At 39.8% G+C, this 22820-nt stretch overlaps 1 protein-coding gene across 49 annotated transcripts in view; it reads left to right on the top strand.

Annotated features, from left to right (window-relative positions):
* Nucleotides 1–22820, top strand: part of RIMS2 (regulating synaptic membrane exocytosis 2) — a 360299-nt gene that overhangs the window by 257382 nt on the left and 80097 nt on the right. For 33 of the 49 annotated variants that reach the window (XM_077351690.1, XM_077351691.1, XM_077351711.1 and 30 more), the window contains 5 exons: nucleotides 36–209; nucleotides 1308–1417; nucleotides 10446–10487; nucleotides 14297–14386; nucleotides 18918–18950. In XM_077351690.1, coding sequence (XP_077207805.1) covers nucleotides 36–209; nucleotides 1308–1417; nucleotides 10446–10487; nucleotides 14297–14386; nucleotides 18918–18950 — 449 coding nt within the window. The remainder of the gene's footprint in view (nucleotides 1–35; nucleotides 210–1307; nucleotides 1418–10445; nucleotides 10488–14296; nucleotides 14387–18917; nucleotides 18951–22820) is intronic. The other 16 variants (XM_077351715.1, XM_077351728.1, XM_077351726.1 and 13 more) reach the window with 4 other exon arrangements.

Below are 22820 nucleotides of genomic sequence, written 5' to 3'. Positions count from 1 at the left end.
AGGTCAATTGAGCTGCTTTTTGACTAACATTACAGGAAATGGGAACCTAGACTACCATATCAAAGATCCAGATCAACAGAACAACGTCCTGTGCTAGAGCGGCCCAGCCCCCGCTCTCGATCCACTGAGCGTCCTGACACAAACCTCATGAGATCGATGCCTTCATTAATGACTGGAAGATCTGCCCCTCCCTCACCTGCCTTATCGAGGTGAAACAGACAATCCAATCAGACTAATCCCGCCCCACCAGCTCACTTCTTTATTTTCCCAAAAAGCTCAATGATGTTGCCTTTCATTATTGGCTGATCGCTAGTAGTCGTAGATACTAACCCTGCCAGCGTCAACACACTATTTATATTCTGCCGTGGATATAATGGTGTGGCTGCCATTGTAATTTGTTTACTAACAAGAATTAATGACACAATTAATTACATTTCTTTTTGTGATTTCTCATTTGTCAGGAATCCTGGGTGATTTCTCACACTCCAGCACCTCATAACTGTCATGTACTTCTCTTACAGAATGAGAAATTTTTATGTGATCATCAGACATCACTTATGGAATAATCATCATAACATCAAACGAAACTTTTTTTAAATTAAAAAAAAACAGTTTCTTAAATTTAATTGTGCTAATTTTATGTATCAGTCACTGTTTTAATCACTGTTTCCTCTGATTTGCTGTGCGCATGTTCTGCATTGTTCCTGTTTCAGTAATGTATTGTATTCATGATCAAATGGTACTGAAATAAGTGCACTGTCTTTATAAGAAATTCAGTGGGAAAGGCCACCAAAACTGTCATTCTGTCCAAATCAGATTACTTTCTCATTAAATATTGTGTTTCTTTACTTTTCAATAGTGAATTATGAAGAAACAAGTTATGAAGTTATTACTCCATTTCATTCATCGAACCTTACATTTGCTTTATTGCCTGCCATCAATTTTGTACCCGAGTAAAACACTGAAATAGTATATTAATTGAATTCTGAAACGACATATTTTCCCACTAAACATGCAACTATAAAACAAATGCATACGCACTATTTCTGTGTATATATATTTCTGTGCATATATGCCTGCCATAGACAATTAGCAGATACAGTTACACAGGCATAATGTGTTTAGTTCCTTTGCATAATTTTGGTTTCACCCCCCCCCCTCGCACAATAAACTTATAGGCTCAGTTGTCACATTGTCAGCAAAAGTTCAACATGTACCAAAGCCATTCATTATGTGTTAGTTTTTCAGGTAAAAAGGAGTAAATTATCTTGCAATTGACTTGGTCTGTGTTGATGTGTGTCCTGCAGGTCTCATGCTCGTGCGGGATCTGTCCAAACAAGCCCATCAGGTACTCCAGTAGCAGGACGCAGGGGGAGACAGTTGCCACAACTCCCACCAAAGGGGACACTGGAGAGAAGTAAGTGAGCTGTTTAACATACAGGAATTAGTGCTGAAAGATAAAAGGAAACTGGAGGTTAATATCTGTTGTCGCTTTAAATGAAAACATAACTATTTCAAGGTTTGAACTGGGATTCAGCAATGGATGTGTTATTATAGTACCTGGTACTTTTCAGTGGCTTTTAATGCTTTAAAAAAAATTGTGAACTTTAATCTGCATCATCACAATCATAAAAGCAAACGTTTGGATCTTGGCCAAGTTTTATTTTCACTGCAGTAAGTGGCAGCAGCATCGTGTTCAGTATCACATGCTTGCTAGAATTTTATCTGTAAGGGCCTGTAACAGCGAACATACTAAAAAATGTCTCCTCATGAAGGTTTTAAGTTTTTACTAGTACCCTTTAATTTCCTTGGAATTTAGGATTCTGTATCACCGTACTGAACACAACAGACATGTAGTTTGTTGCTGTTGTTTGCTAACAGTAATCAAAGTAATTTCCACAAAAATAAAGTTTGGACTTTAAAGGCACATTGCTCCAGGAATAAGTATTAATCCAGGAGTATATATTAGAACAATGCAAAAAGTAATGAATTAGGGGTGACCATAGTTAGTGCTGAATAATGTAACAATGTTTTCATTCATGTTGCTTTCCTCATCTGTACAGAACTTGGAAGGTGTTCATTGGTAACTGCTTGAGAAAACCAAACATTGAGTGCTAGTATATCCAACCACATGTTGCTGTTGCTGTTACCTTCAGATCAATAGACTCATTTTGAAAACTTCGCTTGCGGTCACAATACCATCACTCCTGTCTTAAATACATTCTCACAGATGCATCAGGATATCCAACCGATGGGCTGGATCCAGTGATCCATCTGTTGAAGGTGCCAATTATCACATACCTTTCCAACTTTTCTTTCAGCAGTCCCTTATGGAAAACTTGATTGCAGTGTTTGTGGGGCTCATATGGAGTGATAGGCACATGAATAAGGAAATAAGGGGAGAGAGGCAAAATTGCCCTGCCAAAAATTGCTTTTTTCTCAGCAGGCTCTGCTGACAGAGGGGAGGAATGTGTTAAGAAATTATTTGATGAATAACCACAACATGCTGCATAGGGTGGGAGAGTGGTGCGCAGGGATCTGCAGCCTCTGGTCAGGGGTGGTCAGGGGTGGGGGATGGAAGGTGATTGGCTGGCTGCTGGACAGACAGGCAAGCCAGTTGGAGGAGGAGGCCCTCAGGGATGGGACAGCTGCCCTGAGTGGGTGTTAAGCGCTGAGTGGCACTTAAGCTATGAGATACACTCCTCCTACATGGCCTTACCAGAAATATTAAGTGGTATAGGTATGAAGTACATTCTTAGTATTAACACTTAATGCCATTAAATGTATACTGACTGACTGGCAGTATTAACACTGAGAGTACAGAGGCATTCCTATGAAATTCAATTTATTGCTTAGTTGAGCAGTCCACTTCCGCTGGTTGTGGGTTATTCCATGTATTTTGGTTCTCTTTTCTGATTTAAAGTGGGGACAGTGGGGACAAGGAGACAGAACCTTAGAAAGGTTTGTACACAAAGAAGTGTCTGTTTCCTATATAAGCAAAATAAACTCAGGTGCAGTTGATGTCTGACTCAATTATAGAGAATATTTTTGTTGTACACAATTATTGTTCAAAAGTGGGGCTTCTATCAGTGGCTTTAGATAAATAGTGTTACTGAGTTGTGTCTCAGTTTAAGTGGGGCTTAAGGAGCTTTGGGGTTTGGGTATCATAAATATACAGATGACACCCAGCTTTATATTTCATTATCCATGCCTCCAGAGGCATGTCATGGTTCTGAACTAGTGTTTCGAGGCTGTGGTGAGGTGGCTAAGGCAGAACAAACTGAAGCTGAATCTAGACAAGACAGGGGTACTGGTGGTCATGAAGACTGATATTATAGAGGGACTGAGCCCACTTGTCTTAAATGGAGCAATGTTGGTCTTTTCAGAGCAGGTTAAGAGCCTGAGGATGTTTTAGTATTTGAAAAGCTGGTTGGAATGGTGACAGTAGCATTTTCTATCAGCTACATCTGATCCAGCTATCTCATTATGTAGACTCAGTATATCTGGCCACATCGATCCATATATCTGCAACCTCATAGCTGGACTACTACAACACACTGCACATGGATCTTTCCTTGAAGATGACCCAGAAACTACAACTGATCCAGAAAGCAACAACCCAACTGCTTTTAGGGGCCAATCACAGGGAGCATATATTGCCCATTTTGTAACAGCTACATTGACTGCCAGTGTGTTTCCGAGTTCCATTCAAGGTGCTAGTTATGACCTTTAAAACTCTTCACAACCTAGGGCCCACATATCTGAAGGACTATCTCATTCCATATGTCCCCGGGCACCAGCTATGGTAATCAGGCAGACACCTGTTGCATATTCTGCCACTTAGGGTGGCCATTTGACTTCAGCCAAAGCCCAGGCCTTCTCTATCATGGCTCCTTTAGGAGACCTTCAGGAGTCTCTGCAAGGCCTGCCTGTTTGAGCAGCAAATATTTTGCAAATATGCCAGGTATCTGATGAAAGGCGAGAAAGTAAATTATTGTATAAAAAGCAGAATACTTCCCATAGAAATATTCCTGTGGCAAAAGCTGCAGTATGATCTGTATTACTTGGAAAATTGGAAGAGTTTTTCACTTTCTAAAATTCTGGTTTTTAATACCAGAATGGTATATCAATTGCATTTAAGAACATGGTAGTATCATGGATACCATGCAGTCATGCTTGCTAGATGGCATTGTATGTTGAGTTTTCTTTGGCTCTGATCTGTAACAGCTGTTTAAATTCATACAAGAGCCTAGTCACAAACTACTATGGCACTTTATTTAAAGAAAAACATGTCAAAAGTTGCCTTTGGATTACAGGTCTATTTTCATGATACTGTAAAGAAACACATTTATTGCATGCTACAATATATGTGTCTACTTCAGTGCCTAGTCCTTACTAGTATGTCAAGTAATGGGAGCCAATTTTAGTTTAGCTTGAAAGCTACTTTTGCATTTCAGTAACAGTAACCTTCTCCCCAAGAGCCTTCTCATATCAGTCAACTCTCCCCCCCCCCAAAAAAAAAAGAGTGCTGGGATCACGTAAGGCTTGTGGACAAACTGCCACAAGGTACAAAGGACTGAAGTGAGGAAAGCAAATAGGACAAAATAGTCCACAACTCCTTTGTCCACTGAATGAGTAAATGTGGCATTGCAAGATTTCCATTGGTACAAGGGGGTAGGGTTATCTGGTGGCCCATATTAAAGAATCAGTGAGTGGAGGCATGTCTGGATAGACTACAGTGTGAGGGAGCAGCATAGGAGGAGGCTGTATAAGGCATCATTGTACCAAGTCCCTCGTTCCCCCCTCTCTCCCCTCCTCCAGGGACCAAAGCCATTGACAGGTCTGCTTCAGATTTCTTTGAGCTTAGCATTGCAAGAACTTTAGTAGACAAGGAGTGACTACAGTTGTCACTAATACCTGATATATCCACTGTGGTTTAAAGAACTTTTCATCTTAATATTGATATTCTCTCCGTGCAGTTCAACATCACAGGAATCAGTGCATATGCATAATAAAAAAAATTTGTTTAGAATTATTTTGAATATCATGTGACTTGTTTACTGGCGCTATACTTTATGTTCATTATCTGCTTCCAACAATACTTTGGCAAGTTTTGATTAATTTCTGAGTACAAAGAAAATCAGAAATTGTTGTTAATGTTAAAATTCTTTCCTCTATTTTAAAGAAGCCTTTTCCATTGCATAGGAAAATACTCTTAAGGTTATGTGCAATTGCTGCCATTTATTTATTTATTTACTTACTGATTGACAATACAGTATAATAAACATCTTGATTCAAATATTAACATATTTAACAGTGAGAACTTGTAATGAAACAATGTACTTTAACAATCAACAGTTTGTACCGGGTAACATTTTCTCTTGGTGCATTTGCTGGGGGCTTCTGGTTGATGGTTGGTGACTTGTTTACTTGTCTTGGCCAAAAGTCTGGTAGAAGAGCTCCTTTTTGCATTCCCTGTGACATGGCCCTGATGTTGTTTGAGAGCACGTTCCACCAGGTGGGAACCCAGACTGAGAAAGCCCTACTTCTAGTCATTGACAAATGAGATTCCATGGGGCCAGGGAACACCAGTTTATTGGTGTTGGTGGAGTGTAATGCTCTTTGGGGGGCATAGGTAGAGGGGTGGTTTCTCAGGGCCCAGACCATGTATGGTTTCTCAGGGCCCAGACCTTAAGCCTGATTCGGTAGCCAACTGGTAGCCTGTGCAGCTGTTGGAGTGTGGGCTGAATGTAGGCCTTCCAAGATGCTCCCATATGCTCCCATATGAACCCTGGCTACCACATTCTGCATCAGTTGGAATTTCCAGGTCAGGGATCAGGGAAGGCCCGCGTAGAGTGAGTTGTAGAAACCCAGCCTAGAGGTGACTATCGCCTGAATCACTGTGGCTAGGTGTTCTGGGGCCAGTTAGGGCACTAGTAACTTGGCTTAATGGAAGATGGAAGAATGCCAGCTGTGCTACTTTTGTGATCTGTTCCTCCATGGAGAGGAAGGTATCAAAGTTTAGGCCCAGATTCCTGGCTGAGTGTGCAACTTTCAGTTGAACCCTGTCCAGGTTGGCTAATGAGTCTTGGGGTGAGTCAGGGTAGCTGTCCATCATGAGGAATATTATGAAAACCAAGACTATATAATTTGTACATGGTTTGTTTTAGGTATCCATACAAGCTTATCAGAGGATATTAAAATCACTAAATCTTTTGTCTGTAGTATAGATTCTTGCTCAAACAGAAATTTGCTCCAGTATTCCATTGATCATTCTCAGAGCTGTGGTTGTACCTGTGCTTATAAAACTATAGGATGAAGCATATTGGGGACCATATTGTTTTATATTAACCCTGGAGTTGCTGAGTATAAAATGATGCATCTTGTGCTCCATACACTCTTATTTCTTTAAAAGTCTTCATATATTAGCATATGGTGATTATTCCTTTGTCACAATAAGAATTATAGCTGAATTTCTAGCTATAGGGAATTAGACTGCCCAGTAAATCAGAAAGACTACAATCTACTATTTTGTACTCAATATACTTTAGGTGTAGATATTTTATTCTCTGAATTTCATTGTGTATTCTCGGTACAGGAAAGAATATTACCAATGAATATGAAATACATACTTTGAACTGTATGATTACATAACTTTGTGTATATCCATACTGAATTTGCACCATAGTGAAAAGAAAAATGTTAATATTATTTATTTACTAGTAAAATTTTATGTCTGCTGAGTTGCTCCTCTTAGCTAATCTTATAACAGTACACATATTTTCTTCTTGCTTACGTTAAACGTATTCATACAAACACAAAATGAGATGAATACGTTTCACACATAAAATACATACATACACTACAAAAGGCATTATGAAGAACAGGGTACAGAGCTCACAGCAGGTGCACCTGGCTCCATATTTCATACTTTAGATTAACTTTTTGCAAGACAGACATCTAAGGAAATATGATTTACTGATTAGAAATGGCATGATGGGAATGCATGATGCAAATCTAATTTACCCATACCAACTTTCTGCCTTGCTTTTCTTCTTCCCATTTCTCTTTCCATCCTATGCACTTACATAACTTTATCTGTTTTCTCTGACACATTCACTCAATTTTCCTTTCACCTTTCTGATTTTCAGTTTTGTCTTTTGACCTTTTTTGCTCTACTCCCTCCACTTTTACCTTCCCTTTCTCCTATCTTTTACTTTTAAAAATTCTTCTTCCCTGCCTCCTTCCCTGTGCTGACATTGTTTGTGGGTTAGAGACCCTAGCAGCAGCTGCTAAGATCTCCAAATATAGTCTTAAAGAAACTGATATTTGATATTAGAATTTTTAACCCGAGGTTTTTAAACATTTAATTCTCCCCCCCCCCCAATTTGATGCTTCCCTTAGACTCATAGAAAAATATAGCCCCATTTTGTAAATTTTTGATCCACATTCTGAGGTTCAGAAGTAGATATTATTATTAAAAAGAAATAAGCAATTTTATAAATATGTTTAACAGATATTTAAGGCTGACATAAAGTAGGCAGAAGAGCCTCTTGTGGCGCAGAGTGGTCAGGCAGCAGACATGCAGTCTGAAGCTCTGCCCATGAGGCTGGGAGTTCAATCCCAGCAGCCGGCTCAAGGTTGACTCAGCCTTCCATCCTTCCGAGGTCGGTAAAATGAGTACCCAGCTTGCTGGGGGGTAAACGGTCATGACTGGGGAAGGCACTGGCAAACCACCCCGTATTGAGTCTGCCATGAAAACGCTAGAGGGCGTCACCCCAAGGGTCAGACATGACTCGGTGCTTGCACAGAGGATACCTTTACCTTTTTATGACTCTCATAGAACCTGTACCACAGGTTCTTCCCATATATTTCTTAAGTAAGGTCTAGAAAAATGTATGTAACATTCATGCATAGGTCTTGACAGATTTTCTTTGGATCTAGGCACCAGACTGGAAATTTAGGAGCCAAACATATTTTTCAGCCTTTAGTGTCTCCTCTTTTAATGACCAACTTTTCTAATCATTACTACCACAGAACCTAATCCTAACCACTTTTCAGTTTCTTATAACACAAAAGTGTTGTGTCATATAAATAAATATAGGGGTAGGCCTAGTTATCAACACAGCAAAAAGCTGGGTTTTAACTCAGATTTTTTTTAAATGCCTATTTTTAGATGTCTAAGGAGAGCTGTTAAAATTTCAATGAAACTATTCTGTATGCCTTTTCAGATGTCCAACTTCCAAACTTTAAAGTGCGTTAATGCAATATGAATGTTATAATGTTCCTTTTCATGCCTTGAATATCTGCTCCATCCCTGGGATGGGTGGAGCTTTCTGAAGCTAACCAAGTCCCTCCTGATATTATGATTGGTGATAAGAAGAGAGAACAGATGAGAGGTGTGTCATGTGCCATGTCAGTCTCCAAGGTTGTCCTTCCCGGGCTGGAAGTGGGTTCCCCCACTCCATCTTGTCCCTCCAGGTTCTTTCCAGGCAAGCCTGTGAAATGCAATTGTTATCTCACTGTACTTCTTTGAAATGTGTTCTGACTAGAATCTGTGTTGTGACTAAAAGAGTAAAATCCATCTGGCCCGATTGCCCTGCCATGTGGGCACCAATATTCAGAGCTCTGAGATCGAACACTTTTCTCTGGGAAACTGTTTTCTTGCACAACAAAACAAAATCAGAGTCCAGTGACACCTTTGCTATGGGTGAGGGTCCAAGCCTATATCTGCCCTGTTTGCCCTTTGTCTAGCGTCCTTGTCAATTTCCCCATTCTGCGATGGACTTCTACTGATGCTTTTCCCTGTATGTGCCTTCTAATAAAGCTGACCTTCGTTAAGTAGCTGGTGGGACTTTGTTATGTTGGTTCAGGAGGTGAAATTCTGAGAGTGCACTCTGTGGGTCATGACAAGATGTTGGGAGCAACATCAGCTAAGCTAAGAGACAAAAGTGCTACCAATTTGCCAATCATAATCACTCTGCTAGCTTTGGAAGTTCAACCCCATCATCATAGTTAAGTATGGAGTGGAGCTTTCCCAGGCTAGCCAAGTGCTTCCAATTACAGCTGAGGAGATGAGAGTAGCACAGTTGGCTCTTCTGGCCATTTATCCTGCCCACTCAAATTTTCTCAATTTTCCTTAACTATAGGTCAGCATGGTACAATATGTGACCACTGCTAATCCATAAGGATGCCTTGAGCCCCTATTTGGAAATAATTCTTGAAGTGAAATAACAAAAATTATCTGTGGTACAAATAAAACTATACCTGTATTAGAAAATCAACCAATGTATAATTTATAAAACTCTCTAAAAAGTATATTTTGTATTAGGAGAATGACAAGAATGACAAACTGTGATGAGGGGATTACAGGAAAAGAGAGTGTGATAGCACATGGGGAAGGAGAGGCCCATGAATAATCTGGTGCTAGGGTCCCACAGATATCTGGAATTGGGCCTTATATTTGCATGTTACAATACCTGTTTGAATTGTGGTCCGTAGAATTAATTATTAGACAGACAGTGTTGTATAGTGGGTTGAGCGTTGCACTAGTATCTGAGAAAACCAGATGTGAATCACCACACTGCCCTGAACCTTGCCAGCTGACCCTGGGCCAGTCACTCAGTCCTGTCTTAATGAGTTGGTTCATTGTTGTCAGGAAAAATGAAGGAGAGGGAAATTATTTAAAAAATGACAACAATAGTACATAGAATCATTTACAAAACTCTTCGATACAAAGCAACTGGTCAGAACTTTAAGGAATATGTTACCTCAAGAGCATATAACAACAACAATAATAATAATATTGGGTAACTATCAAATATAGCGGTTTCTATTCTATTAATAAGATTCCAATTAATGACTATCTCTTTAATATCTGATGCTGTCTGCAAAGCTGATAACCTGAGTAGCACAAAGACCTCTTTTGATTTATATCTTTCTATTCATCTGTCAATCAGGGATGAGTTATATTTCCGGTGATGATGCTATGAATATTTTGGGGGTTCCAGATGGGGACAAAAGCATTAGAGCAAGTGAGGAATATGCCTGTTCCTATGTACAGTATTTGCTGGCGTATAAGACTACTTTCCCCCCCTGAAAAACATGCCTCCAAGTGGGGGGGGGGGTCGTCCTATACGCCAGGTGCACTTGGGATAGACATAGCTGCCCATAGTGGCCCATAGTACTGTAATGTAATGTAACAAACTCTATATTTTGAGTGGAAATGTTGGGGGGTCGTCTTATACGCCCAGTCGTCTTATACGCCGGCAAATAGGGTAATTATCTGTGTATTGCTGCGTATTATGTATAGGTGCTGTGGACTCTGTATTCACTTTTTGGATCACCTTGTGTATACTTAAGCGTAAAGCTTAATATTTAAGTGAACATTTTGTGCCATGTCATTTAATTATTAATATTCTCTTTATGTTTTTAATGTCATAAAGATTATGAGGAAAAACATCATACATCTCTTAATGGGAGAAAAGGCAAGTTTATGCCATAACAAATAGACTGTGTCTGTATACAGCTCTGTTATATGTCTTTTATATTGCATGTGTAAGTATTATCTTAGTTTAATCGATTTCCAACAATCGATTCTTCCATATTTAGTCAATCTTTTGTCTTAATAATGTACATGTAATTTTAGTGTCATCTAAAATTAATGTTTCCAGTATTCCGTGTTATTATAAAATCAGTAGCTAGGAGATACTGGCTGCCATTCTGTAAACCAGTGGTCCCCAACCTTTTTATCACCGGGGACCGGTCAAGCTTGACAATTTTACTGAGGCCCGGGGGGGGGGGTAGTCTTTTTGCTGAGAGATGTCGCCACCGCCTGAGTCCCTGCTCCACTTGCTTTCCCGCCGTCCGCTGGTGGGCTCTGCCAGCAGCAGCTGCGCAGTGCCATGCCAAGGGGGAGGCCCAGCCATGGCGGCCAACAGAGAGCACCAAAGGTAAGCCGGCGGCAGAGTGGCAGGGCAGCCCCCGAGACAGCAGCCAGGAAGGAGGACGAGGAGGAGTCACGGACTGGCACCGGTCCCCGGACCGGGGGTTGGGGACCACTGCTGTAAACAACTGTGCAACTTAGTCTTATGTTTGTGTAAACATTTAAAGGACTGTAGCCTTTAAATGCAATTAATATTAGTGAAATAATTTGAAGTTAACTAAATCCATTATTTCAGTCTCTGGTGATAATCCTTCCCTGCATGGGTGGCATTACTCCCATATGGATCTTTTTTCAACTCATTTGTTCTATATGCCCCTCTCATTTTCTAGTCCACATTGTACAAATTATTCAAGATTAGTGGGCATATGTTTTTGTGAGAGGTGAGGAAACATTGTTCCGTTGAATCTTATTAACCTCACTGTACATTATACTATATACCTCTGGCTACTCTCAGATTACTTTGTGCTCTTAAGAGCCAAGCTTTACCCTCTTAACTATCTCTGTGAGTTTGGATAAAGGAGTCTCAATCAAGTTGGAAAACCTAAAATGCTTCAGATAAACCTTTCAATTTTTTTGGTATGACTATATTATTACAATAATATAACTCAAGGTGCAGATTCATTATGCATACTGTGTGGAAGGTCTTTGTTCCCAATTATTCTTCACATCCTTTTGAAAAGTACATAGATAGAATAAAAGACGATATAATCCGAACTGCTTAGGCAAACTATTTTACAAAAGGATGAAAAGAACTGAAGAACTTTGGCTCAACTGTGTGTTGTATAGACAATGAACAAGAATAGGAAAAGAAATCTTAAGGAGAGAAAACTAGTACATTTCTAGAAACTCCTACATAGCAACAGGGAAGAAGCAACAGTGCAGTGTGGCAGCAAGAAGAGGAAGAAGAAGAAGAGTTGGTTCTTATATGCCAGTTTTCCCTACCTGAAGGAGGCTCAAAGCGGCTTACAGTCGCCTTCCCTTTCCTCTCCCCACAACAGACACCCTGTGGGGTGGGTGAGGCTGAGAGAACGCCGATATCACTGCCCGGTCAGAACAGTTTTATCAGTGCCGTGGCGAGCCCAAGGTCACCCAGCTGGCTGCATGTGGGGGAGCGCAGAATCGAACCTGGCATGCCAGATTAGAAGTCCACACTCCTAACCACTACACCAAACTGGAAGGTGAAACCACATGACTGAAGCCTGAGAGAAAGAAGAAAAGAGCAATGTCCAGCCAGGCTCAGTATATGTGAAGAGTAGAGAAAATGAAAGGGAAACACATGAAAAACTATTTTTTTAGAAATATGTTTCAGGAAATAATTATCAAAATTGGGGAAATTGTAGCCCAAAATACTGTTGTTGCCCTTTTTCTTAGTGAAGTCAGAAAACTTCACAGGAAGCCTACTGATACTGGGTCACCAAAAGGGTGTACATCATTTGCACTCATTTGCATACTGATAATGTGATCTGCAATGCTTTTAATTCACCATTACTCTCAGAGCTCAGGGTAGCACACATGATTGTGTCTTTCGCCTTATTTCACCTATATGAATGAACTTATGTCTTAAGTAAGACTGGAGGACAGTGACTGATCTGACCTAAGTTTCATGGCATAGTAGGGATTTGAATACAAGCTTTCCCAATTTAATCCTACATTCTAACTACTATAGCACTTTGCCTGAGATATCCAAGGACGTTAGTGTCAAGTCCCACCCACTGGAGTGGAATATTGTTTAGACAGTATTTCCCCCCGATTCCCTATGCTGAGAGCCTTGTGTTACAGAGCTATATATAGTGGTATCTATTGGCAGCGGTTCCCCCCATATATATAGCAACATTGGTTGTTTCCACAAAGGGAGCCTGAAATGGTCTCTCAAACTTTGAAAATCTCAAAATCTGTAAAATGGCATAGGTATTTCACCCTTCCCAGGACCAGTTTGTGTGTATGATTATCTTAAATTCTTATTCAGTATCTCAAAATCTGTAAGATAAGATGAGTCACACCAGATCAAGTAACTGCTACTGGAATGTGAAAAGAACACTGGAAATTTCACAGACCAGTATTTCATGGCATAGGTAGTTTCTGCATTCCCTTGCCATGGTGTAATGGAGGGGCTGATTGAAGCCACACCTGTGATGGCCCCGACTTACTGCTGACATCAAGTGAAACCAGGAATTTACCCCGCCACCGGATTACTGGTAAATTGGGGCTAATTCCCAGCATGGAAGCGGTGCCATCTAACCTCCAAAGGTTAGATGGTAGCAGTGGGTTACTGGGGAGAGAGAAAAGCTGGATCATTCTGCATACATTGGATAATGAACTTTCAATGCACTTTAGAAGCAGATTTTCTCCTGTTTTGCACAGGAAAATCCAGCTGCAAAAAGCACATTGAAAGTGCACTATCCAATGTGTGTGGAATCAGATCACATGTTGAGAAAAGGACTTGCAATCCACTGGAACAGGACCTGCAACTCAGAGCAAGTGTGCTTGCACATGAAAATGCATACCTTGAATAAACTTTGGTTGGTCTTAACGGTCCCTTTGTTCTGCTGCTTCAGACCAACACAACTATGCATCTGAATCTTATTAGTGGTAGCATATTATTGTATCTCTAAATATTCAAAGCTGGAAATAGGCAGCAGGTGAAGGCTATGACACTTGTCAGTTTCCAGGGTCATTTTTTTTGGCAGGGGGGGGATTATTGCAAATAGGATACATTAAAATGATACTTAATCTTAGGTAGCAAAGTGGTCCTCATTTTCTTTTGCCTTTTTTTTGTGGGACGGGGGCTGATAGTGTCATCAAGGAGTCAACCTGACTTTTACAAATATACATTGACTTGTATCCTACCTACAACTTCCATTGAGAGAGGCACCTTCTGTCTGCAGAACATGACTTATCTACCTCCCCTGTCCTGCTGCAGTCCAAAATGTTGAAAAGCTGAAATGCTACCTCTGGGGGGGTCACAGAAATAGCTCGGGAGAGTCAAAGGTCTGCCACAGGGCGCTGGGGACTGAAAAGATTCATCTTCCCTTTGTGGAGTTTTAAGCAGAATCCAAGCCATTTTCTTATTTTATATTTTCATGTACTTTCTGAATCTTTAGAATGGGAATGTTAAAAGAGTACAGTTTTTAAAAAAACACAGTTCTTATATTGAATTGGCTATTTAATTAAACATAATCTCCCAACTTGAATATATTAAAATGTTTGTGGGTACATGAACAGTACACTGAATTTTTACCTTGCCAGTGACTGGTTGCAACTTTACAATAAACTGCATCAAATTTTGTTAGGAATCTTATAGAATTTACTTAATGTTTCTGACAAGCTCTGATTTCTTTTGGTTTACGCTAGAAGTTACATGGGAAGACCAGCAGAAAAAGGTGAATGGTACAATAACTGATGACAAATCATTGCCGAAAAAGAAACATCATACTGAGCCAGGTTTGTCAGGGTTTGGAAAACCACCTGAAAGCATGAGACTATAAAACTGTTACATTTCATGCTTTTTGTAATAAGTGTGTGCTTAATGTACCTTATTTTTTTCACTTTGTGAATTTTTTAGTCTGTAGAAACGATTTAGATTAGTGTTGTGGTACAGTGGTGTTTTTTTTTTAGAATAGCAAAAATAGAGCCACGTGTTAGAATGCACATCAATTAGAAAAATACCTTCCTTTTAAAACTGTTCCATTTTATTTGTCACTGTCTATACAAATTATTAAAATATGTACAAAGTTATTTAATATCCTGACAGTACAATCCTAAGCATGTTTTGCTTAAAAGTCATTCCCACTGAACTTACAAAGTTGTCATTTGGCATTTTATAAGACTGGGAAGGAGACTGGGATGGGTTGACTGGTCATTGTGAGATCACCGTGTGGCGCAATATAAAAATAACTAGGGGCCAAGCCCATTGCATTCAAGAATACAACAGGAGCTAGATTGGGGGTGGAGTGGAAGAACTCTGCAGACAGCCTCCTTCTGCCCCCAGGACCTGGAAAGGCTGCAGGCAGCTGTTATGGAACTCACTGGCAGGGGCAGCTCTCACATGGCATGGATATGCAGCCTCTGAACCTCGTAGGGAAGTGGAAGGAGAAGGGGGTGGTCAGGGGTGGGGGACACAAGGCTGGCTGCTTGTCAGACAGGCAAGCCGGTTGGAGGAGGAGGTAGTTGGGTGGAGCAGCCAAGTGGTGCTGAGTGGCATTTAAGCTATGAGACACGTTTCTCCTCCAAGGCCTTACCAGAAATATTAAGTGAAGGCAAAAATAAGAATAATGGGATAGGGAATGACCAAAAGGAAGACAAGATTTGGAAGAAAGAGCAGTTGAGAGAGGAGGATAAATGAGTAATATGGAGGTAAATCTACCAGGACAGTTAGGTGCATCTTTTTAAGCCTTTCTTTATTAGGACAGGAAAGCAATCATCATATAAATAAAAAACTGACCAAAGCTAGATAGCCATCGTTGCATCTGAAAGTGGTAGCATTTGAATACTGAGCATACTGAGAGTATATTTGCTGAAGAAAACTGTCAGGAATCAGGCTGAGCCCAGCCTGTGGAGCCTCAGGGGAAAGCGCATTCGAAATCCAACAGCCGGTTGCAAATTCCAGAAGTAGTTTTATTAGGCAAAGTCCACAGTACGCTTAAGCCTGTCAAGATCTTCCTAAGCAAAGATCTTGATAATAACAAAGTACAGGGGGAACAAGCGGGGTAGTTATAGGGCTCACTAGGTAGGGGAGGGGGGCTGAAGATATTTCGGCGGGAGAGTGGAAAGGTGGCAAAAGCAAGCCGGTTCCCAAGCGGCCAGATGGCCAGGAACCTTATCAAGCAGTTGGCACTTTGTTGAGACTTTGAGTTGTCTCCGCAAGGACACTTACAGTAAGATTGATACATTCGGACGGAGCCTCTCCCGCTGGGAAAGGAAGGGAGTGAAGTTCTCAAAGGACAGGTTTATTGCTTTACGGCCTTGGCCAGAGCCGGCCGGAGGGGGCATGGAAGTGTGAGAATATGCAGGGACGGATGGAGCCAGGATGGCATGAATCGGGGTTCATGACAAAAACATGAAGATTTAATAAATATTAGGCATTAAAATTCACATGGTTTATTGAAGGTGGGTTACAGGATCTGACTTGTTAGTGCAAGGGGATTATTGAGACTCTGAAGAAATCACATCTATGACATTCTTGTCTTGCTTTCCACAGATTATGTTATATTGGGTGAGTGAACTGTTATTTGCAGGGAATTAAGCTCAGGAGGGGCTGATCAGATTGAGAAGGGGCATTTCAGTTCATTCCTTTTCCCCTTCCATCTCCAAATCTTCTTCCTTCTCCACTTTGCATGTAAAAAATATCTCATGAGTATAGAATAGGTTGTAGATGCCAGATTTATAACAGTCTAAGAGAAGCTGCAATTCTTGAAAGTAGCACAGATTATTTCTGGCCTCTTAAAATATTCTTCCTTTGTCACAACTTGGATGGCATCATCAGAAAGGGGCAAAGAAAAAACATTGTAAGTAATTTGCTCTACTTTCAGAACAGGCAGCTTCTCTTACACTGCAGCTTCTCTTACACGTTTATATATATATTGGACTTACAATTCCCATTGTATATTTTTTTATCCAAAATTCTTCCTTGGTTTGATGGCCGAGTCAGTACCGTATACCCCCAGGGGGAAAAAAATCTTCCTTAAAAGAACCCAGTGATTATTCTATGAAAATTCTTAACAGCAGCTCAATCCTGCCTCATGATCACCATCTCAACTCTGTCTCATGAAAAAAGAAACTGGATTAAATTTGTTCATCCAGTAATACTCAAAAGACCACCTCCAGCAGGACAGCTATGTGGAATACAAAGGTCATTTTTGCACCGCCCTGTCTGTACACAGTAACTTTATAATCAGATCACTGTATAAGAATTGTGGAAGTAATGTGATACTCAATGTGTTGTAAAGCCTTTGCCAACACTGTGTTTTGGGCTCTGTCTAACAATATAGTTCAGTGCAGAGTTACTCCAATATAATCCCATTGATTTTCATTACTGAGGCTGAAATAATTGCACAGGATTGCGCTGTAGATCTTGGCACACTGAATAACTGTGTTATACTGAAAGAAGGATTATATTTACACTTCAGAAGGAATTTACTAACTGTATTTGGAATTTGAGGATTTGAGTACTATCTTTCTGAAATCTCAAGGATTAGATGATGTAGTGCTTTGTGTGGGATCTGCATGATGGATGCTGGAACCTCGGCTGCTGTAAAATGCTGTCACAAGTGTACAACAAGAACATATCTAGCCATTCTATGATATTTGTATTATCTGCCAGGTATATGCCAGTGCAAGGTATTAGTGGTCACCTAGAAAAACTTCTTATGGCTTTATATCTGAATCTATGAATCACCCTCCTTGAGATTGAGAGTATGGGATAGAATAAATCTAGATAGAACAGTAAAATGTACGATCTATGAGGGGTATATTTTAAGGCCTTCTTTGTAACTCTGATGCTGAGGAGCTTACTGATAATAGGAAACAAATTTTTCTTCATTTCTTTCTCACAAGCAAACAAAACTGACATATAAACAAATAATTTGAATTTTTCCAGCAAGTTTTTTTTTACTGTATAAATAATTACAGGATAGGAAGAACTGCAGGTATCACATATTGTAAAGTATGTCTGGTTTTTTTTTTCAATTTGTGTCTAGGCCTGTATCTTTCAAACATCAAACACATACTTTAATAGGCAACCCAAGTAAACTATGGTATCATTGTTCTGCATTTCTCCCAAAATATGCCCAGAATTTGCCTTCAGTAAGTCTCCAAAACAAAGGAGATGCTTAACATTTCTTATGCTTGTGATATACAGGTGTCTTCGAAAAGGTGTCATTGGTAGAGTTTTTTTAATACAATAGAATATGGTACCTCCTCCAGACTTTCTATTCATCGTTAGAATTAAATGCATCATTGATGAATCCAACGAGGCCCTGTAGCAACATCTTCTGTCTACTGATCAAATACAGAATAGATTATCCTCCTATCCCTCAACATTAGGCAAAGTCTTGACAGGAAAACCTCATGGTAGTTGCCGTTGATTTCCATAAGGAAGGTGGAATTGACCAAAACAACAATTCCTTTAAGGCTGATGTGTCATAACATAAAACACCAGAAAGTTTATGCTCTTTACTTCACTTTACAATTATTTATATACTGAATAACATGAGTAATGATAACATATAGGATCTTGGCAGAAGTTATAGGTAAGAGCTATAGATGCTCTGAAACTCATTTCCATTTGAACCCAATTTTTACTTGTATTTTAATCATGACTTACTCGTATTTCAGAACCATTCATATATTTAATTGGTATTCATTGTAATCTGGTTTCTCTAGACTTAGTGGCTTTAAACTAGACTGGTGGCTTTATTTCTTCTTCCAGATAATGAGATAGACATACAGACAAACCTTTATTACAGTCATAGACTGCAGAGTTGATAACGAGATATTTTTCCCCATTTCCCAGCAACTTAAAATTAGTTTATCTTCAGCAAAAAAAAAAGAAATAAAAGCATCTGATAATATTATTATGGAGAAAGCTCAAATTTAATTTTTAAGTTTAGCCTAGAGAAATGTTGTTTAAGTGTGCTGAAAACTCTTGGACCAAACTGAATGTGTGAGTAAATGCATCTTTGTTTTTTTCTACATTTTTCCTTAGCCATACTGATGGGACAGCTGTAACAATGCGTGTTTTCCCCCTCACTAACTTTGTGTTTCTGATCCTTTCTAGTTCAAATAGATATTTTCTTCCTTTTAGTGTTTGCTGTGTTTTCTTTTTTCTTTTTCCCCATTGACTGACTGTGCACTACAGGTTTCTTTCTCAAACAATTGTGGCCCTTTCCCTCAGTGTCAGTTTTTACCTTCTGAGTACATCCACTCACATCCATCTTCTTTGTCTCTGTCTGTACATTACACGACGTGATCACAGAAGAAGTGGATTCATCAAGGAGAAGAAACCCAGGTCTGTCTCTTCTACTGGTTTTCTCTGTTCTATTTTCCTTCTAGCTTGTCTTGTGAATTTTGACACATACATTTCTCTCATGTCTTTCATATATGTCTACATACATGTATTCTTTATTTCTTTTTCTTTTATTACACCATCACTATAAAAATACAATCTTAGTTGTATATTATTTTTGACAGGGAAGTAAGTATTTTTGATATTAAAAAAACAGCATTAAGGGAGTACATGAAGTATTTGGGAAAGAGAACTTTTTTCTTTCCAGTTTACTTTTGCTATCTTCTGGATATCAGATTTCTCAATATCCTGTTAATTAGCATTAATTACCGTTACTTTCTATACTCTGAATTATCATTGTGTCAGAAGTTCTTAGACTGGTTAAAGAAATGCAAGCATGTTTAGAAAGAGGTGCTGTGAAATTTGAAGAAATTCATACCTTTCCATTCCATGCTATGAGAAGTGGCTCTTGCATTTTAGAATCAGTCCTGATATTAAAGCAGCATAGGAATTATAGGTTACTCATAAGAAATAACATCAGCATAGCATAAGAATGACATAGGGGAATGATAAGCACTAGGATAGTTGTTTCATGTAGTTAGGTAATATATGCTGCGGGGTAGAGACAGTATTTTGTAAAGGCTCTTAAGTTGATTGTCCCTGGTAGATGAAATAAAAGGCCACAGCAATATCTCCGATAATTAATGTATGCAGATTTACCTTTGCTGAAAACTAAAATTCTAATATTGGAGTTCTTTCAAATGTGCCTTTTCTTCAGTTTTGATCTTCATCTTCATTGTCCTTTCCTTTGTGCTATATTACATATAAATATATTATTTTATTCGCATAATCCTTCCCTTCTATTCCTTCAGGAAATTTAGAGCTGTGAATCTAGGGGTCAGTTTATTTATCACAAAAGCCGTACCTGTCCATGGCTACCTAGTTTGTTTGGGCCCATTTTTACTGCATCTAAAGTTAGTGTTCTTCAACTATATATGATGAAGGAAGCTTTCATTCTTGAATGCTTATACTCTGAAAATCTTGCTCTTATTAGATGCTACTAGACCTTTGGGTCCTTTGCTGCAGACCAACATGGCTACCCTCCTAAACCTGCTTTTATAAAGTGACTTTTGTTTACAAATTATCCTATTTACTGCCGTATATGTAGAACGGAGCTAGAATAAAGATAGAGTATTAAGCCTCTAATAGGAGTGTGCATTTGGCTAATTGGAGCTGGAAAATGCCCCAAAATAAGTTTTTGGTAAACTGAGCTAAACAGGAGCCAATTAAGGAATTTAAAGGGACCAAGAGCCATCTTGATATAGTGGTTAGGAGTAGGGTTCTGCGCTTTGGCGCTTTTTTGGCTGCCTTAGTGATCACCAAAGCCCAAGGAGGGGTGGTGGCAGTGTGCCAGTCGTCAGCCACCCCTCCTCTCCGCACCGCAAATCTGGCCTCCTACGCACCACTTCTAGCTTCAGTGATCGCCAAGGCAGCTGAACCGCGCCAAAGCGGTTAGGAGTGCGGACTTCTAATCTGGTGAGCTGGGTTTGATTCCACACTCCCCCACATGCAGCCAGCTGGGTGACCTTGGGTTTGCCACGGCACTGATAAAGCTGTTCTGACCGAGCAGTAATATCAGGGCTCTATCAGCCTCACCCACCTCACAGGGTGTCTGTTGTGGGGAGAGGAAAGGGAAGGCAACTGTAAGCCACTTTGAGAATCCTTCAGGTAGAGAAAAGTGGCATAGAAGAAGCAAGTCTTCTTCTTCTTCTTCTTCTTGAAATGCCTCACAGTTACTTAAAACCAGAGTGGAAAAGGCATTTGTTTTCTCCACTCAAAGTCATGAAGTCACATGGCTTGGAGTAAAGCCTGAGTCTGTGGCATTTAAAGGGACTGAGATCCCTTTAAATTCCTCAGAGTCAGTTCATTTCAACTGTGAAATCATGCAGTTTTGAGGGAAGTCTGAGTCTGATGCTGGAAAAAATTCCTGAATATTTACTGATTCTGAATACCATACCAATATTGGGATTTGGGATTATTAGGAAATATGCATATTTTGCGGGTTCAACATACTGGTACCCCAAAAATACCTCTAGACACTAAGGCAGGCTTTCTCAACCACGGATTTGTGAAACCTTGGGCTTTCTTGTCGGCCCAGGAGTGGGAGTTAATTAAATGTTGATATATTTTTTAAATTTGTTAAACATTTGTTGGGTGATATGAACATAGGAGATCGTGTCAACCTGACTCACCCAAAATGGCCAATGATGGGCATGGAGGAGGTGGGAAGGGGAGTGCCCTGGGTGGGCATGTACACAGTTATCCTTCCCAACCATATTCTGCATGATCACACCACTTCTGGGGTTTCTCAAAGCCTAAAAAATGTTTCAGGAGTTTCTCAATGGTAAAAAGATTGAGAAAGGCTGCACTAAGGTCTGTAAACAAAAACTCTCATGCTTTGGTCACTTAATGCGTGCAAATGATGGATTAGAAAAATGATTATGCTTTGTAAGACTGAAGAAAATGGAAGCAAAGATAGACAAAGAACAAGATGGATGGACAGAATCAGAGACATAAGTGGATTGACCTCCCCAAAATTTAAAGAAATGACTGTTGACAGAGTTGGAAGGTGGACCTTTGTTCAGAAAGTCACCATGAGTCAGAAATGGTTAGGTTAGGTTCCGTCAACAACAACAAGCCACTAATGAGAAGTTCAGTAGTTAAAGTGATTCTTGTATCTAGAAGTTTCTTGTGCTGTGCTGTTTAAAATTTTGGTTTTTGACTTTCTTGGTGCGAAAAACCCCCGAAGACAGTAATGTCTTCAAAGCTGCAGCTTCTGTTTCCAGTATGCAGCGGAGTGAGGGCAAGGGAGCTAAAAGCTATCTCCCTTTAGCAAAAGTCTCTTATTGTGTCTTTAAAGCCCGAAAGGTTCCACTTATTTTAGGGTTTTTCTTAATTACCATCTTTCAAACAAATTAAAATGTTGGGCTTGTAAAAGTCTGTTTCAGTTACTAGTTGGAGGGCGAGGGCGTAGTTACAGTTTTAAAATCGCCTGTGTCAATACTGCTGGAAAATTACAGTGAAATCCTATGTTAGTTATTCCACTCAAGAGTCCATTCCACATATTTTAGGATCAAACCAATGTTTACTTATCTGAATTCTTTAAATTGATTGGTTGTGTTACTCCAACATCACAGCTGTACATGGAACTAAGCAGATGTAAAAATATTTAGAATTATTACCCCATTGATAGAAATTATATATTTTAATGTTACCAAATCTTTCGGATGCAAGTTTGTTCTAATTTACTGTTCCCACAGCTGACAAAATATTAAATAAATGTTCCATGTTTTCAAAAACAATACTATGAAGATAAAGGAATGCAAAATGAATGAATTTACAGGTCTAAAAACATTATTGGGAAAATATATTTTCTGTTTCTTTTCCATTGAATGAATAATATCTAATCTACTCCTGCTGTCGATACAAAATTATGACAGTCATTCTGAAAGTCACTTTGAAGCATAAGCTATGTATAGTTTCTCCTTTAGTTTATTCAGCAGTATTAGTATCTTTCCACCTTCATATTTCGCTAAGAGGTAAGTGGGCGGAGAGTGGGTGGGGCCAGTCCAGGTGAGGGGCCAATTGGAAGGGGCGAAGCGCCTTCTGATTGGCCCCCCACCAGGACAGACAGCAGTTCTAACCAATCGGGTGAGGGCACAATCTAGGCCTTCACCCGGACAGGCCAGAAAGGCTTCTAGGCCCTCACCAGGACAGGCCAGAAAGTGACGGGGAAGCGGCAGGACACCATGAGTACAGAAGGAGGCCTTCCTCTCGGGCCTAGAAACACACCCAGGGCCCCAGGTGTGCTTC

The sequence above is a fragment of the Paroedura picta genome, chromosome 9 (assembly GCF_049243985.1).
Source record: "Paroedura picta isolate Pp20150507F chromosome 9, Ppicta_v3.0, whole genome shotgun sequence".
In the NCBI taxonomy this organism is placed as follows: Eukaryota; Metazoa; Chordata; class Lepidosauria; order Squamata; family Gekkonidae; genus Paroedura; species Paroedura picta.
The sequence above is the reverse complement of the archived record's forward strand: the minus strand, read 5'-3'. Positions and strand labels throughout refer to the sequence as shown.